General features: G+C 39.8%; 1 protein-coding gene across 10 annotated transcripts in view; it reads left to right on the top strand.

Moving 5' to 3' along the window:
- Positions 1–6935, top strand: part of PLCB4 (phospholipase C beta 4) — a 387833-nt gene extending 380898 nt beyond the window's left edge. For 9 of the 10 annotated variants that reach the window (XM_066234675.1, XM_066234677.1, XM_066234673.1 and 6 more), the window contains 2 exons: positions 3225–3261; positions 5405–6935. In XM_066234675.1, the coding sequence (XP_066090772.1) occupies positions 3225–3261; positions 5405–5493 (126 nt within the window). In that variant the 3' untranslated portion in view covers positions 5494–6935. The remainder of the gene's footprint in view (positions 1–3224; positions 3262–5404) is intronic. The other variant, XM_066234671.1, reaches the window with a different exon arrangement.
- The last annotated feature ends 8566 nt before the right edge of the window (positions 6936–15501 follow it).

Below are 15501 nucleotides of genomic sequence, written 5' to 3'. Positions count from 1 at the left end.
CATTATTAACATCAACCTAAAAATGAAGTTTTAAAGCCTTCCTTACGCTTATAAGTAGGACTGGAAGGGGTGTGCCACCGTGATTCTACAAACCACTGGACAGGAGTGGATGCCACGTTCTTGGAGCTTTTTTCCGGCAAGGCAGAACACTAAATGGAGAAGCACACACAAATAAAAAGTGAACTGAAATCCAACTGTTCAGTTAGGCTATCAGGCATCCACCAGGATAAATGTACGTTTACTTTAAGCGCAGTGGAGGTGAGCTCCATCCCGACGGGCTCCAGCCCATCAGCTGTCCAGTCTCATTTCGACTGGACGGTGACCCCTTTAGCTTACATGGCAAAATGACCCTCAGTAGCAGTGGACTTTTCTGTCTAGCTCAGCTCAAACTTCACTCTTAAAGGGTACCTGGTTTGGAAGTTCTCATTTCTAGATAATTTACCCCCCCCCCCCCCCGTTTAGAAAAAATAAGGGAGTTTTGATGAAAGGACTTTCACTACCTTGAGCTTTCCTGTTTCCTCCCATCTTTAAAGCAATCCTATTTCCAGTGTGTGTGTGTTTTTTTTTTCAAAGTGAATGGCTCCCATTGAAGAAATCTTAAATAGGAATTATGCTAAAAAGTACCTTTGAGAAAGTAAAACAAAACTATAAAATCTTTTTTTTTCTTTCTGGAATTGAAGTTGAGTAGCAAGTAAATCCATCTTCTGGTTGCAAAGTCTTTCCTTTTTGGGGACAGGTGATTTATTCATGAACACACTTCTGAGTTATGGTCCATGTTTCCTTTGCAGCTAAGTGCTGATATCCGCGGACAGCACACAGATCCCCAAGGGGACACTCTATGTTTATCTTCCCCTGGGTTCAAGTCATTTTAGCAACTCATTGGTTACCTCACGTTCTGGTACCATTCACCTAGTTCAGTGGTTCTCAACCTTTCTAATGCCGTGACCCCGCAATACAGTTCCTCATGTTGCGGTGACCCCAAACCAAAAAATAATTTTGGTGGCTACTTCATAACTGTAATTTTGCTACAGTTATGATTCGGAATGTAAATACCTGATATGCATTATGTATTTTCCGATGGCTTTAGGCGACCCTGCTGGGGTCGCGACCCACAGGTTGAGAACCCCTGACCTAGTTTGTTTTTGCTCTGAGAGCACTTCTCAAAGTATTCGTAGGGAGTAAATGGGACTATAAAGAAGGGTTAAGCCACCATCTCCAAAACATTAGAATCCACTTTAGTTAGTCAGGGCTAGGTGGGGATAAGGGTGCCTGAGAAGAAGGCACAATGAAGGTAAGGCACAATTATGTTTCAGTTCACTAAATTAAGAAACTACTTGGAAATTATTGGGTTGCTTAGCAACAAGTTTGACTAAAGAATGTAAATGTGCTAAAAATTACTCATCACTGTAATAGTGGTGTTTTTCAGAGCTAGGGAATACAGTTACCTAGTGTTTTTAGTTTCAGAGTTAAAGCACGTAATAAAAAATAAAACTTGGAGCTTTTATCCTAATACATGAATAATTCAAACCACAGCAGAGTTCTGGCATTAAAAATTGTATTAGTAGAAGCTGCATTGGTTAGACATATTGGGAAGATAGTGGCTTTTTGTCCCAAAAATCCGTATAATGCCTTTTAATGCGTCATAAATAATGTCTACCACCCACAACTGAGACTTTGAGTCAGGAGCTTAGGAGATCACAGAACATGAGAAGGCTTGAGGTTTAATGGAGATTTAATTAAATTTAATGCAAAGAAGATATATTGATGCTTCTGACAGATGTGGAATTTGGACTTGAATTTCTGTGTTAAGTTTTGCTTTGCAAATATGGCCTATTCTATAACTCAATCAGATCTTTCTAGTATATACACAGGTATATTTTCCCCTCAATTTAGTTGCTCAGTTACAGTGTGTTACTATGCTATCATAGGCACAGTGCAAAAGGTACAAACAGTGACTGTTTTTTCCCTCATAAGACAAGGTCTAGAACTATGTAGAAGAGCTCCTTTTATAATCAATTAAATATGTCATTGTCAGAAAACAGTGTCCTGTCTCCAGACAATGCCAAACTTTTATAATAATCTCCCAAACTGTTGTTAAGCCCTGACTTTTCTGTTTCAAAGCCAAAGACAAATTTATTGTAACATTCTCCCATAATATCTCCTTTTTTAAATTATTATTAAGTGAGAGGCCAGGAGGCAGAGACAGACTCCCGCATGTACCCAGACCAACCAGGATCCACCAGCAAGCCACCTGCCAGGCAATGCTCTGCCTGTCTGGGCTGCTGCTCTGTTGCTCGCCAACTGAGCTATTTTAGTGCCTGAGGCAAGACCATAGAGCCATTCTCAACACCTGGGGCCAACTTTTTAAAAACCATTCAAGCCACGGCTATGGGAGGAGGAGAGAGAGAGAGAGAGAGAGAGGGGTAGGGAGGGGTCAAGAAGCAGATGGTCGCTTCTCCTGTGTGCCCTGATCAGGAATAGAACCCAGGACTTCCACGTGCTGGGCCAATGCTCTACCACTGAGCCAACAGGCCAGAGACTCCCTTTTAGGTTTCTCACTGCTTTTCTGTATACCTGCTCCTATGAATCTTCCCAGTCCCACCAAAGTAAAGCATGGAATGGGTCTACTTAAGTAGCTGGACCAGTGTTGAGGGCGCTGGCAGAAACAACTCAAGTTTTAATATATTACAGTCCTGATTCTGCATCTTAATGGGTGGGTCTTTTTTAACCCACCTAAAGGCCTTGCCTACTTGGTCATTCCATGAGTCATTTAAAACTTCACATTTCTATTGACAATTCCCAAAGACCTCCCAGCCACTCAGGATCTCATTCCCATCTTGACCTGTAGCATTTCAAATGTTAACAGCTCCAGTACTCTCACACGCAAGTTGTAAGAGTTGGTGTCTGCTCTCAATCCTGTCATTGAATAAGGAGAGGTGAGGGATCTTGTCAAAGGGAGGGTTCCCCCTCACCGCCACAGAGAGAGGTGCAGTCTGAGCTCACAGGCATTGGTTGTTTTGTCGTTCTTGTTGTTCTTTTTCTCTGTTTGATCAACTCAGGGAAATTCTGTCACTGACGGTTATATACATGTTTTATTCTTAGCTTTTTTGCTTTGCTTTATATGGTTTTTTGCATTCATTTCTCAGATTCATTTGAGTATTCATTTATTTTCTTTGTTTTGTATGTATGACTCAATTTTGACATTACTATTTTTGTACAAACAGCTTTTGAAATCCTGTCATGCAGTGTCCCAAACTCAAGGTAGGACGGAAGCTCTGATAAGCAAGACATTGTTTTCCTTCTCAACTACGTCAGCACTCTTGGGGTAGTTCTTCGTCTGTGATTCACGTCTGGTCATAAGCAAATCACTCTTTCGGGGGTTTGGATCTGAAAGCTTGATTTTTTCATTCTTGGATTTCTGATGCAATTTTGAAACTGAAATGCCCAAATAGTTATTTCTAATCAAGTCTTAGCAGCATTTCCAATCGCAGACCTGGAGTAAAAGTCATGTTAATGAAGATGTGCCCAGGCATCAAAAGCAGTGATGAACCATGGTCATTTGGACTGACCACAGCTAAAGCTGGGTCACAGAGCCAGATCTTTCACAAGCACTGCAGTTAATTTTTAAAACACCCCACTAAAAGTCCATTGGTGTTTTTTAATGACAGAGGGTTGTGGTCTGTGTGCAGGATGCTTGTCATGTTTTCTGCTAGATCCAGCCTGCCAAGGACCTTAATCACCCTTCATAAGTAAAGTGACCATATAACTTATTGTTTGAATCGGGACAGTTTTGAGAATAAAAGGGGGTGCTGTTCATAAGTGCCAGGACTATAGGCAAAACCAGATTGGAACTATCCCTGGCAAATGAGAATAAATGGTCACCCTGCTCATACAAGAACTTGACTCTTGGAATAATATTTTAATGTCCTATGATTCTTCCTTATCGACTGTGTTCAATTTTGTCTTTAAATGCTAAAGAGGGAGAAGCATAGGGAATTCTTTATTAGCACTTACTGAACATAAAATATATTTAATTTTTGGTACTGATAATGTTTCACTGTCATTTTTTATGAATACCGTTTTCATAGTTTCATGTTTATATATTTTTCTCCATTTCTTCATTTCTCTATTAGAGTGCTTTTACACTTCAGGCATAAAAACTATCTGGGTAGAGGAAACCATCCATCCCAAATGTAAGCAGAAAGATATAATTCTTTGGTGTTATTATATTCATCCTCACCAAAATGAACTTTAAATCTACAATGTAAAAATAAAAATAAGAGAATAACTGTGTGGTTCATGGGTTAAACTAATTTTGTAACAGGACTTTAGGACATTTAGATACTCATAGTATGATCTGTTGAGTTGACCAAACCTTGCTATTGACCTTCTGTTTAGTTGTACTATCTAAGTAGATATGAATAGTAACATCAAGAACTTCAGATCCTTCTCTGAGTTATATCTTTATATATCCATGATTCTATTCTTAAAAGCCTTTTATTTTGAAGTGGATTGTCACTAAAAGAAGAGTGCTTTATTCCTCCAAAGATACATACATTGAATTGGGCAAAAGTATCTAGAAGGAAAGTAAAAGTTGAAATGAACCAAGTGTTTTCACCATACTACCAAGCAATTATTTGTCACCACAACTTGGCCTCCATTTGACTTCTTTCTACCTCCCAAACCAGCTGGTTGTCTTAGTGACCGTCTTAATTCATGAGATGAGCTCATCAGAGCCTACTTCCTGGGGTGGCCAGTAAAAAAATAATTTACCCCAGAGAAATGAGAGCTGTAGGGATAGTTTTTGGACAATAGAATTCTAGGGACCCAAATATTCCTGGAACATCCTGTTTGCAGGATACTCCAACCAAACCAATGTGATATTCTCCCACCTAAACTTCTCCATCGATTTGATTCTGGGGTAATTACTTTTAATTACATTTCAAGCTATTTGGTGAATAAATTGTACATAATCCATACTTATTCTAAACATGATCAAATAAATTGCACAAGGTCAAGTCAACATGTCAACCTGTAGAAACTAAGTCAAACAAACATTTTGATGTGACATAGTTCTAACTATCAAGGGACTGGCTCAGCCTCTTTTCAAATGGTTCTCCTGGCACTGTGTAGACCAATTCTTCCCAAACTTTAACATACATAAAAAAATTTCCTAGGGCTTTTATTAAATGCAGATGCTGACTCAGTAGAGCTGGGGTAGAATCTATGATTCTGCCTTCCTCACAACATCTCAGGCAATGCTGATGATGCTGGTATGTGGACCACTCTTTGAGTAGCAAGGACATAGTGACAGCATCAGATAGAACAGGAGAGGGGCGCTAGGGATGTGACATGCCTTTAGGAGAGGATTTCAACACGTAAGGCCATGTTTCTGATGTTACAGGCGAAGGAGATGCAGAAGATGGTGAAATTGGAAGCCGAGATGGACCGCAGACCGGCAACAGTAGTATGAAACTCCAGAATGCGAACTAAAGCAGCAGAACCACACAGCATCGAAAGCTCCCTCCCAAACTTCTGAACACAGAGTCCATGGAAGAAAGTCATCTTTTGTGTTTGTCTCCTTTACGTATAGACACAATGTTCCCCGAAACCAGAGACTTATATACTTCCATGTCACATATTGAATTTCCTTGGCCAACCCAAAGTAGCTGCAAACCCACAGAAATGATCATTCCAGTAAGGCAGAGTTTACCCACAGATAATACAACTTAAACATGTTTGCTATACAATAACCATCACAGGTAAATGAGCTTGGTGTTCACAACTCTGCTTCGTGATACATTAGGACATGTTTGAGCTGCAGCAAAAATAGTGCATTAGCAATTTAACAGCAAGTGCATGCACTAGGGAAAAAAATACTCTGTGGACAAATTCATCAGCAGAAGTGGTGATTGGCTAGACAAACAATGTTGCAAAATTTTCCTACATCTAAGTTACCTCATCAGTAAGTGCCATGTCTCTACCATGCCATAAGAAGCTAATTTCCTGTAAAAAAAAATTGTGGAAATTATTAGAACAATAGAAAAATAGAACAGTGTACCTGTGCCAAAGCTCATCAGTGCTCAAAGGAGAACTCTGTGAGGCACATTTAAGAAAGTTTGCTTTCTAGGAATTGCTTCCGCCAATTCTGGATCTTCTAATTCGCTATTACTCCTTCAAGGTTGTGAAGTGGTATTGGCAAACGTTTGTAAATGTGACCATGTATAAAGTATTTATACTCCTAATTCACACTGTTATAGAGCAAAATCATCTAACTATGGCCACACAACAAGGTTAGTAAACAGGAATACTAGAACTAAGTTTGCATGATACACAAGCACCAATTTAGACTAATCCGTTCAGACACAGTTAACCTAATGCCAAATCCATGCTGGTTAGACAAATGTATGGCACAGAATATAATTCGACTTTCAAGACTTTTAGCCTAACAATGAAAAAAGTCTATATATATATGTGTATATGAATTATGTGGGCATTCTTGATACTTCAACTTCTAGTTTCAGGAAAAAAAAATACATAACTAATTTAATTTTACACAAAAAATATTTGTGCAGATTTTCAGAATTTCATATCAGGAAATAACCTTTTTATGTCTGTTAAAATATCAAAACGATTTGCTACAGTGTTAATCTGCATGGTCTTGAAGCCTGTGGTAGGGGTGTTGCCGACAGCGCATGAAGACGTGTTCCTCGGGGAATTGAGCCAGACCGCCAAAGCTCAGAGGAGCGCGTGGAAAGCCGGTAGTCTAGAACTAATCAGGTTACTGATTTTCAGACACAGAACACCGACTAAATTGTTGTATATGCTTGTACAAATTGATTCTGTATGTCCCTCTGAACAAAGCAGAGAAAATTATGCTAACCATCAGTAATGAAATTAAACTTCCAACTTCTCTAATAAAAAGTTAAAACACAGCACCTGTCAGCTTATTTTCCTCCAAGGATGTTTCTAGTGAACTCTTTGCCTTTTTCATCCATTATTAGAGAGATCATTACTTCATTGCTTTCAAAAGAGGGTTATTCTTGCCTCCAAAATATTTTTTTTTTCACCAAATAACACAAAACAGGTGGATTGGGTTGATTCCCAGATATAAAAGTACTTGTTTCTTTTTTTCTTGTATTTACAATTTAAATTGGCATCCATGAAATTTCTCTGGCTCCAAATGGCCTTGTCTGTAAGACAGTGGAGTTAGACGGCATATCTTCCAGCACTAGCATCCCATGAAAATATGGTTTTTAAAATAGCTCCACATTTGAATTGCCAATCTTCAAAGATTCTGAATGGTTCCTCCTCATCAAACCCGATGGCTTCTCCCCAGAGCTCAGGTGAGCTCACCGTTCTATTCTCTGCTTCTGATAGCTACTCCTTGTCTTCCCATTATTTCTTCTCTGGATTTTCATCCTCCTGCACCACCATAAATATTTATATTTCAGTGTTATATCCGGAACCATTTTTTTCTTTTTCTTTTTTTAAAGACAGAGAGTCAGAGAGAGGTACAAATAGGGACAGACAGGAAGGGAAAGAGATGAAAAGCATGAATTCTTTGATGCAGCATCTTAGTTGCTTGTTGATTGCTTGATCATTGATTGCTTTCTCATATGTGCATTGACCAAGGGGCTACAGCAGAACAAGTAGCCCCTTGCTCAAGCCAGCAACCTTGGGCTCAAGCCACTGACCTTAGGCTTCAAGCCAGCGACCTTAGGACTCAAGCCAGCGACCTTTGGGCTCAAGCTAAAAACCATAGGGTCACTTCTATGATCCCACACTCAAGCCAGTGACCCTGTGCTCAAGCTGGATGAGCCTGTACTCAAGCTGGTGACCTCGAGGTTTCAAACCTGGGTCATCTGCGTCCCAGTCCGACTCTGTATCCACTGCACTACAGCCTGGTCAGGCCAGAGCTATTTTTTCTTTACCCCAGGTTACTTTTAGAATCAGACACCTTACCTCCCCCGGAAAGATGCCATTGTAATAGGATTAAAATACCACAAAAAGAGGTGTTTTATTTTCTCTTATAAGTTAATATTGTATTCAAACCCTGGATCCTTGCTTATGAAGGAAAAAAGATCTTGCCAATTAAAAGTAACAGTCTCTTCCAGCTTAAAACCACTTTACTTCAGAAGCATATTCAATTACTTCAAATTCAATTCCCCTGTCAGAGTTCCCTTCCCATTCAGGAGGTCTTTCTGCTTCCTTCTTCAGAGGGCGGCTGGCTGTGAGGGGAAGCCCATGTGTGTCCCCCAGCAGTGAGGAGGAGCATCTGGTATCACCGTTATTGGATGGTCCTCAGTGCCCTGTAAAGTGGGCCCTTCCAGCCTTAAGGTATCCACTTAGCCAAGTGTTCACACTGGGCTCAATGTATTCCAGCATTCTTCCGGGACATGCAGGAACTTCTGGATCTTTGTGGGCCATGGAGAAGACAGAGATGGTAACTCAGGTCCAATTTTAAACACTTCCATTGGCCACTTGTCAGCTACTAGTGCCATGTTGTTCCAAAGCTACAAAGGTTTCCACAGGAGGCTTGTAACTTTCAAGAGCTACACCCCAAGAAGCAAGAAGCAGCCTGCTTTGTGCTGGGACCAGTCGTGGGATTCAAATAATTTAACAACCGGTTCTCTGCCCTAATGACCATTTTAAGTATAAAAAAATGATATACCAAAAGGTAGTTTATTATTTCATGCATTTAATACTTAAATAAGAACAATAAAAGAGGTACACAAAAACTAGACTATGTTATAAGAAAGTGTTAAAATATTAATGAAAAACTATTAAATAATACCTGACAAAAACCAATACAAATCATCACCCCCTGCTTGTTTGGCACTTTTTCTCTTTATATCAGGGGTCCGGAAACTTTTTGGCTGAGAGAGCCATGAATGTCACATATTTTAAAATGTAATTCTGTGAGAGCCATACAACAACCCGTGTACGTGACGCATTATCCAATAAAAATTTGGTGTTATCCCGGAGGACAGCTGTGATTGGCTCTAGTCACCTGCAACCATGAACATGAGCAGTAGGAAATGAATGGATTGTAATACATGAGAATGTTTTATATTTTTAACATTTTTTTATTAAAGATTTGTCTACGAGCCAGATGCAGCCATCAAAAGAGCCACATCTGGCTCGTGAGCCATAGGTTCTCGACCCCTGTGTTATATGTTTGTTTAATGAAGTAACAAATGTGAGAAAATTAAAATGTAGTATTTCATCAAAGGTATTATGAGTTTTATGAGATGGGTAAATAAATATTACAAGCATAGTTCCGTCAAATTTTTTTCACCTATGGACAGAATGAACAGTACTACGGGTGCTTAGAACACACTGTTGTGCAGATGAAGGTTAAGAAAGAGTAAGGAATGTAAATTTGTGATTTCCACACTGGGCGGCTCCCCAGGAGCCCACCTTAGAGAGAACTAACAACCGATCCGCTGAACTCCACAAAAAATGAGGTATTCGTTCTGCCGAACCGGTGTGAACTGGCTCAATCCCACTGCTGGCTGGGCCCCACCCCTATCTGGGTTTCTCCTATATTTTGCTCCTCCAGCCCCCAGGATGTTTCCTCCCAGTTTGGGAGTCAGGTTACTTGAGTTTCCATTGTTACCTTTCTGCCTCCCATCAAGTCCAGAAAATGTATTCAACTGTCCATTTGTGACCAGTTAAAACGCCCATATAAGACTATTATTCTCTATTCCTGAGTAGATTGTTTTTCCCCTTTTGGGAAAATAAAAGACTTTATGGGGAAGAACAAAACAAAACAGATTACCAAATAGAGAAACCAAACTGGAAGTACCATATTTCATCAAATCTAAGACCACTGATTATAATATGCACCATTATTTTATATAACATAAAGAATGCTGCCTGACCTGTGGTGGTGCAGTGGGTAAAGCGTCAACCTGGAAACACTGAGGTTGCCGGTTCAAAGCCCTGGGCTTGCCTGGTCAAGGTACGTATGGGAGTTGATGCTTCCAGCTCCTCCCCCTTCTCTCTCTCTGTCTCTCTCTCCTCTCTAAAAAAAAAAGTGAATAAATAAAAAAAAAAAATTAAAAAAAAAAAAAAAAAAAGAATGCAGACATGCTGCCAATGAAAATGGGGACACACCATCCAGTGATTATAAGACACATCTCAATGTCAGAGCTATTAAAATGTGAAATATTATACAAGCTACTGAAACCCCAAGCCTTAAGCGCAGGGAGAGGGGACAAGTTTTAAAGATAGAGTACAAGGGAAACATTAAGTCAGAGAATCTAATCTGAGAGACAATTCTGCAATTGGGTTTAATATTTAGCAATGAGCTTCTTGGAAAGCAATTCAAAAGGAGAAAGAAATTTATCTTTCTACTCAAAGAATCCATCTACTCAAAGAATCTTCTCTATGTGTATTTTCCCCTAGTTGTTTCATTCAATCACATGACTTCCATTTCTACTTCCCTGTATATAATTCTCAAATCCGTTACTTTAGACTTGACCTTACTTCTCCAAAGCATTGTTCTTACTAGTAGATTTTTAAAGTTACACAGATGGCCCATATGCATATTGGATGTGATTAATCAAAAGTAGAGACCCTCCGTCTGTCCTCCCTGTTTATTTTAATAATCCGTAATGGTGCTAAAACCTGCAGGGCCAGTTTGTACCTGCTCCACCTCATTGGCTCCCACACCCCATCTGTTGATAAACCTATAAATTCTTCCCTCCCTTAAAAGCTCCCCTCTCCTTCAATACAAATGCTCTCATTACTCAACACCCAAAACTTTTAGTAACTTCGTATTGAATTTTTTGTCTTTAGAATCTCTTCTACACAATAGACTAATCTCCCCCAAATGAAAGCTCTGATCAGATTGCCACTCTGCTCATAAATGATGACTTCTGATTTCTATAATATTGAAATGACTGATACCAGCATTCAGTTTGGGTCCCAGTTTGCCCACTTCCATAGCCAGTCTGAATGCCTCATATTCTGTTTTCACACACCCGCCTTGTCTAGCCATATAACATCATGATATTCCATCAGTCCTTAAAAATCAATCTCCAAAATGCCATCTCCAGTAGTTCCCCCCACCCCCCCCCAAGCAAGAAATAATTTGCCCTTCTGAATTTATCTATTAATACTTTAAAAACTCTTTAAGGATGTGAGGACGATCTGGCTGCGACATATGTTACCCCACTGATCGCCAGGGTTGATTCAGCTGATCTGGCTGGCTAGGCGGGAGTCCCCTTCCTCCCTCACCGCTCCATGTGCATCCATCCCGAAGCTGTGAGCTCAGTGGAAAAAGACGACCTTCCCCGACAGAGGAGAGGACCGTTCTTCAGTCACGGGTAAACAATTAGCTGCGCTCCCCTGCTAGAACCTCCAACAAAAACTATTAAAGCATATGACTTTCCCAGCCCAGACTAATTTCCGTTCAGGTTTTATTCATTTGCTTTGCAAAGAACAGACAGTAAACTATTATCAAATAACTATATTAATTACTACCTGTGAGGTAGAATGAAGAATTTGTCACAGCAGCCTAGTAGGCAGGCAATGTCTTTGAAAACCTGAATGAAAGGCTAAAGATAATCTTGCTTATGATTTCTTGATTTTGAGCAAAACAATTCTCTATTTTTATTGTTAACATCTCTTCAAAAACAGTGTAACTATAAGCATTTAACAATGTGGACCTGTAGGAAAACGGCCGGAGATTAGGATGCCGCGCTGAGACAAGTCTTTGGTGTGGACTTTGGAACGCCAAGTCCTGTGGGGGCAGAATGCTGCCCCGGCAAGCACTGATAAGATTGTTTAAAGGAAACAGCTGATCTCTATAGCCATTTCCTGCATACAAGAAAGGTATTAATCATCCTTCTCTGCACCTGGACCCATGCTCTGCTAATTTAATCCAGACTCTGCTAAATTGCTTGATGATTACAGAAACAAATAAATATGGTGAGGCTGCAGAGATCTGGGCTCTCAGTCCTAGAGGCTGAAAGTCGCCTGTAACCCATCTTTTCTTCATATTGTGTCTTGTGTGTTTTTCTTAAGTCCTGCAGTGCCTTCCTTTCGTGCACACCCATTGCCGAGCTGGTCTCAGCATGGACCCAACAACACCAAGTGTAATTATGAAGAGTGATGAGTGAATGTCCTATACTATTTTCGTGTCGAGGTTGTCTACGGACACTTCATCCCAGGCCCTCAATAGCTTCTCCTTCATAATCTATCGGAAGATCATGTTGTTGTTTTTTTTTCTTTTCCTTTATGCTTGGCATTTAACAGAATCCCAAGCACAAACTTTGATAATTTCATCTTTAATGTCACAATAAATCCTGGGTAGTGCCTCTGGTATGAATTTTTATGAAGCATTGTCTTTAATATTTCATGAAAAGCGTTCTGCTTCATAGGTTAGAATAATGGAAAAATACTAAAGGAGGAAGCAGGGGAATGGTTAAAAATAGTAGCATTATGGCTTTTATGTTCTAAGAAAATTAAGTGGCTGCACTTATCTCTATAAATGATGCTATTAATAATTATCCACATTACTTCCTAGTAAATTTGGGAAAAGGGACAGTCTCCAAGATGCTTCATCCTGGAAATGTTTGAGTTTCCACCAAGATCTAATTGGAAAATAGTTTCAAAGGAGGCCAGTTTAATATTGTATATCCAATCACTCACACCAAAAGTTTTAGGAGAATCAAAATGAACCTAAAACATACGGGGGGGGGGGTATAATTTGAAGCTTTGTCATTTCTAAACTTTGATGTCATAACATTTGAATGAGGAAATGTTATAGTATTCCATCAAAATTCTTATGTACTCTTTTCAAGCACTCTCTATATTTAATATTCTCAAAATGTACTCACAGCCTTGGAGATTGCTCTGTTTGAGTTATGGGTCTAGGACTAAGGTTGCCAGGAAAATGGAAGGCAGGTCAGTCAGGAATTTGTATATTGCATCTCTTCATCCGATCACATGAATTAAAGGAAAAAGGATTTCTTCTTCTATATAGTACTGAGAAGTTACATTGATTTTAAAGCTACATTTTAAAAAGAGAAAATAAGTGGTAGAGCGTCGGCCTGGCATGCAGGACTCCCGGGTTCGATTCAGGGCCAGGGCACACGGGAGAAGCACCCACCTGCTTCTCCACCCCTCCCCCTCTCCTCCCTCTCTGTCTCTCTCTTCCCCTCCCGCAGCTAAGGCTCCATTGGAGCAAAGTTGGCCCGGGCACTGAGGATGGCTCTGGGGCCTCTGCCTCAGGCGCTAGAATGGCTCTGGTTGCAACAGAGCAACGCTCCAGATGGGCAGAGCATCGCCCCCTGGTGGGCATGCCAGGTGGATCCTGGTCGGGCACATGCTGGAGTCTGTCTGACTGCCTCCCCGTTTCCAACTTCAGAAAGAAAAAGGAAAAAGAAAAAGAAAAAAGAAAAAGAGAAAATAGACATATATTGAATATTGCTAGAAGAAATGTTGGATTTACTCTAAACAATATATGCTGAAATAAAATTAAACAAGTAAACATATTTTCTATGGCTTGAAAGTCTATTAAGCTAAGCATCTGCTTGCTCATCTGACCAACAATTCCACTCCAAGAGAAAGGAGTACAGGTTTTCACCAAAAATAAAAATATGTTTTCCATTCACAACAATAGAAAACTGGGAACAATTCAATGTACACCAGTAAGAAAACAGCTCAGAAAAATGGTACATCCACACAGTGGAATGCACAAAAGCATTTACTTTCTGAATCCATGTAAGTATATGGAGTTCAAGGAAGGCCGTGCTAACCTTGAAGGATGGGGACGGAATAATATTGCTCTCTGTGGGAAAGTGTGGTGTAATGGGAATGGTCTACAGAACCAGTTCTCAAAATGTACACCAAGGGGTAGTCAACCTTTTCATACCTACCGCCCACTTTTGTATCTCTGTTAGTAGTAAAATCTTCTAACCGCCCACCGGTTACACGGTAATGGTGATTTATAAAATAGGAAAGTAACTTTATAAAATTTATAAAGCAGAGTTACAGCAAGTTAAAGCATATAATAATAATTATTTACCAAGTACTTTATGTCGGATTTTCGCTAAGTTTGGCAGAATAAATCTTTATAAAACAACTTACTATAGTTAGATCTATCTTTTTATTTATACTTCGGTTGCTTCGCTATCGCCCACCGTGAAAGCTGGAACACCCACTAGTGGGTTGTAGGGACCAGGTTGACTACCCCTGATATATACCAAGGACCCCTTTGTGAACCAATGTGTACCCAAGAGCCTTTCAGAGCTCTGTGAGGTCCTCTTGTCTCTATGGGAAGTCAGAGTTTCTTCATATACTTAAAAAAAAAATAACATCACAGCAGACTGAATGAAGAAAAATATATCAGAATTCAGGTGATTTCTATGAAGCCAGACATTAAAGAGATTTGGAACAACATAAAATAATTTTGCCCTGGCTGGTTGAGTCAGTGGATAGAGCATTGGCCTGGCATGCTGACATCCTGGGTTTAATCCCCAGTCAGGGCACACATGAGAAGTAACCATCTGCTTTTCTTCCCCTCCCTCTCCCATTTCTCTCTCTCTTCCCTTCCCACAGCCAGTGGCTCAATTGGTCCAAACATCAGACCTGGGCACTGAGGATAGCTCAGTTGAGCATCAGTCCCAGATGGGGGTTGCCGGGTAGATTCCAGTCGATGTGCATGAGGGAGTCTATCTATCTCCCCTCCTCTCACTTAAAAAATAATAATAATTTCTAGTAAATGTGTTTTAAAATATTTTTGTAATTAATTTTTTTAAAGATGGAGAGAGAAAGAGAGAGAAAGAAACATTCATTTGTTGTTCCACTTATTTATGCATTCATTGGCTGTTTCTTGTATGTACCTTGACCAGGAATCAAACCCACAACCTTGGCCAGGGCTGAAATATAGTTATTTTTAATGAAAATATGCAATTTTAATAATATATTATTTAAATGTTAACACGATCTGGGTTTCTTCTTATTTTTTATTGAATTCATAAATATTTTGAAACTTCTAAAATCAAAGATTTTGAGAACTTCTATGTCTCAAGACACTCAAGTGTATGACTTGAGGTGGGTGGTGGTTACATGGGTGTTTACATATTTAAACACGGATATCTTGGCCAGACCTGTGGTGGTGCAGTGGATAAAGCTTCGACCTGGAATGCTGAGGTCGCCAGTTCGAAACATTGGGTTTATCTGGTCAAGGCACATATGGAAGTTGATGCTTCCTGCTCCTTCCCCCGTCTCTCTCTCTCCCTCTCTCTCTCCTCCCTCAAAAAATGAATAAATAAAATAAAAAAGAACATTGATATCTCTCTACACTTCACATTTGTGTACTTTGTTACATGTGTGCATCTCAAAACTGTGTTTTAAAAATACAGTGGTAACTTGAGATATGAATTTAATTCGTTCTGTAACCAAGCTCATAAGTCAGTCAACTCATATATCAAACTGCCAATACTGGACCCATGCACCAACACGCCAACTAGTGGCAGCTTCCCG

This window comes from Saccopteryx bilineata, chromosome 6, assembly GCF_036850765.1.
Source record: "Saccopteryx bilineata isolate mSacBil1 chromosome 6, mSacBil1_pri_phased_curated, whole genome shotgun sequence".
In the NCBI taxonomy this organism is placed as follows: Eukaryota; Metazoa; Chordata; class Mammalia; order Chiroptera; family Emballonuridae; genus Saccopteryx; species Saccopteryx bilineata.
This window is presented reverse-complemented; position numbering and strand designations above follow the sequence as displayed.